Below are 2,210 nucleotides of genomic sequence, written 5' to 3' on the forward strand. Positions count from 1 at the left end.
GATTTCCGCTGAGCTTCGAGCGCGATCGAATCGAATTCGGCGCGAAAGGCGTGCGCATGCGTCGCCTGCTCGCCCGCCCGGCCGCCTGTCGGCGCCTCGGTCGAGCGCCTCCTGGTGTTGACGGTGGACGGCGCGCTCGCTGTTCGTTGTCGTCGGTCGGCCTGTCTTGGGCGCGCGGCGCGACACTCAGCGCGGTAGGATGGTGCTGGTCTGAGCGATCGTTGGAGCAACGAGCGAGCGGTGAACGGCTAAGAAAGAGAGAGAGCGAAACGGACGCACGCGAGTGGCTCTTTCGCACGAGAGAAAGAGAGAGAAGTGCTTTCTCGTCGCTTGTCCTCATGACGGCGCGAGTTTAGTCTGCCCGAGTCTCGAGAGACGGCGAGTCCTGCGCGCGCGCGTGCTCGCGCGTGTCGCGGTTACAAGGATACTCGATTCGCGAATATCGCGCCACGCCACGCTCCTCCTCCTCGACGACGAGGTGAGATGTCCTTGGTGCGCACGCGACCACACTCGTGAGAGCTCCTCGTGACCGGCTCCGTGACCGCGTTCCCATGCTCCCGGAGGACACGCCGAGCGATCCTTAACACTTTGCGGTCCGCTGTCACGTTGACGTGACTTTTGCTCGCCAACGGTTATCGGCCGCTGTCACGCTGGCGTGACTTTTGCTCGCCATCGACTTTCGGCCGCTATCACGCTGGCGTGATGGTTTGACGATCAGGAAACATAGTTTTCAACTGTTTTCCTCTCCCAATTCAACAGACTGTCTATTATTAAAATCTTTTTTCGCGGACGCTTGTTTTGTCAGTTTGAGATTGTCTTTCGCTACCTTCAGATATAGGAAACTTACGTTAGATATCCCTCAAAATGCTCTTCGATGAGGAAATATATGCTGATCTGTTATCAGAAGAAGATAATTGCTCTGATAGTGAAAGTGATTCGGACAGTGAGAGCGATATAATTGTGAGACGATTAAAAAATAAGGGAAGACCAATAATTAGTGAATCTGAGAGTGATGAAGAGAATTCTGTGGCAGATGATTGGTCAGAAGTTGATTTTAAACCTAACTTTCATGCTTGCCTGGAACGGTTTGGGTTACAGGTACCATGCACACCAGATATATTATCAATTGTGGAATTGTTCATTGGGGACGATTTATTTAATTTGTTTGCCACACAAACAAATTTATATCATAATCAGCAGAATAATGATAACAACCATGCATCAACAAAGAATAAAGCTTGGGTGGATACAAATGTTCTAGAAATGAAAAAACTTTTGGGGCTTGTTATCCTAATGGGAATAGTAAAAAAACCAGAACAAGACGATTATTGGTCTACTCACCCTGGATTACACACACCTATTTTTGGGAATACTATGCCAAGGAACCGATTTCGGCAGTTATGGAAGTATTGGCACTTCAGTAATAATGAGCATTGCCAAGAAAGGTTTGATAAAATAAAACCAGTCTACTCGTACCTGGTAGAAAAGTTTCAAAAAATTTATAAACCCGAGAAAGAATTATCGCTGGATGAAGGTATCATTCCATGGAGGGGAAGGCTATCTTTTCGTACATATAATCCTGCGAAAATTATAAAATATGGAATTTTAGTCCGTATAGTGTGTGAGGCGACATCTGGTTATATATGCAATTTAGAAATATATTGCGCGCAAGGAAAATCGCTAATTGCGACAATATTGTCCGTGCTATCGCCATATTTAAATTTATGGCACGACGTATACATGGATAACTATTACAATAGTGTAAAGGTTGCAGAGGAGTTACTAAAGCATAAAACAAACATCTGTGGCACAATAAGAGTAAACAGAGGAGTACCATATTGTTTAAAATCTGCTACATTGAAAAATAAGTCAATGGAATTTCGTAGAAAAGGGAAAATTTTGGTACAAAAATGGAATTCGGGCAAAAAATTGATAACGATGATTTCTACGATACATTCAGCAGACATGGTCGAATGTGCGAATAAAAGAACCAAAAAGAAGTACATTAAACCAATTTGCATACGAGAGTATAACAAATTTTTGAAAGGTGTTGATCACGCCGATCAATACCTATCGTGTTATTCCATACTTCGCAAAACAAAAAAATGGACAAAAAAAACGGTTTTATATCTCATAAACTGTGCATTACACAACGCATTCCAGATATACATCAAAAATTCTGAAAATCCCATTAGATTCAAACAATTTTT

General features: G+C 44.0%; 1 protein-coding gene across 1 annotated transcript; it reads left to right on the plus strand.

Annotated features, from left to right (window-relative positions):
- Positions 1–16: 16 nt before the first annotated feature.
- LOC106751430 (piggyBac transposable element-derived protein 4-like) lies at positions 17–2,205 on the plus strand (the record flags this gene model as incomplete). Its single annotated transcript, XM_014632316.1, has 1 exon — positions 17–2,205. A coding segment is annotated over exon 1 (1,341 nt), but the record flags the coding sequence as incomplete, so codon positions are not given.
- Between the last annotated feature and the right edge of the window lie 5 nt (positions 2,206–2,210).

Source organism: Dinoponera quadriceps, unplaced genomic scaffold (genome assembly GCF_001313825.1).
Source record: "Dinoponera quadriceps isolate SergipeBrazil2010 unplaced genomic scaffold, ASM131382v1 scaffold13240, whole genome shotgun sequence".
In the NCBI taxonomy this organism is placed as follows: domain Eukaryota; kingdom Metazoa; phylum Arthropoda; class Insecta; order Hymenoptera; family Formicidae; genus Dinoponera; species Dinoponera quadriceps.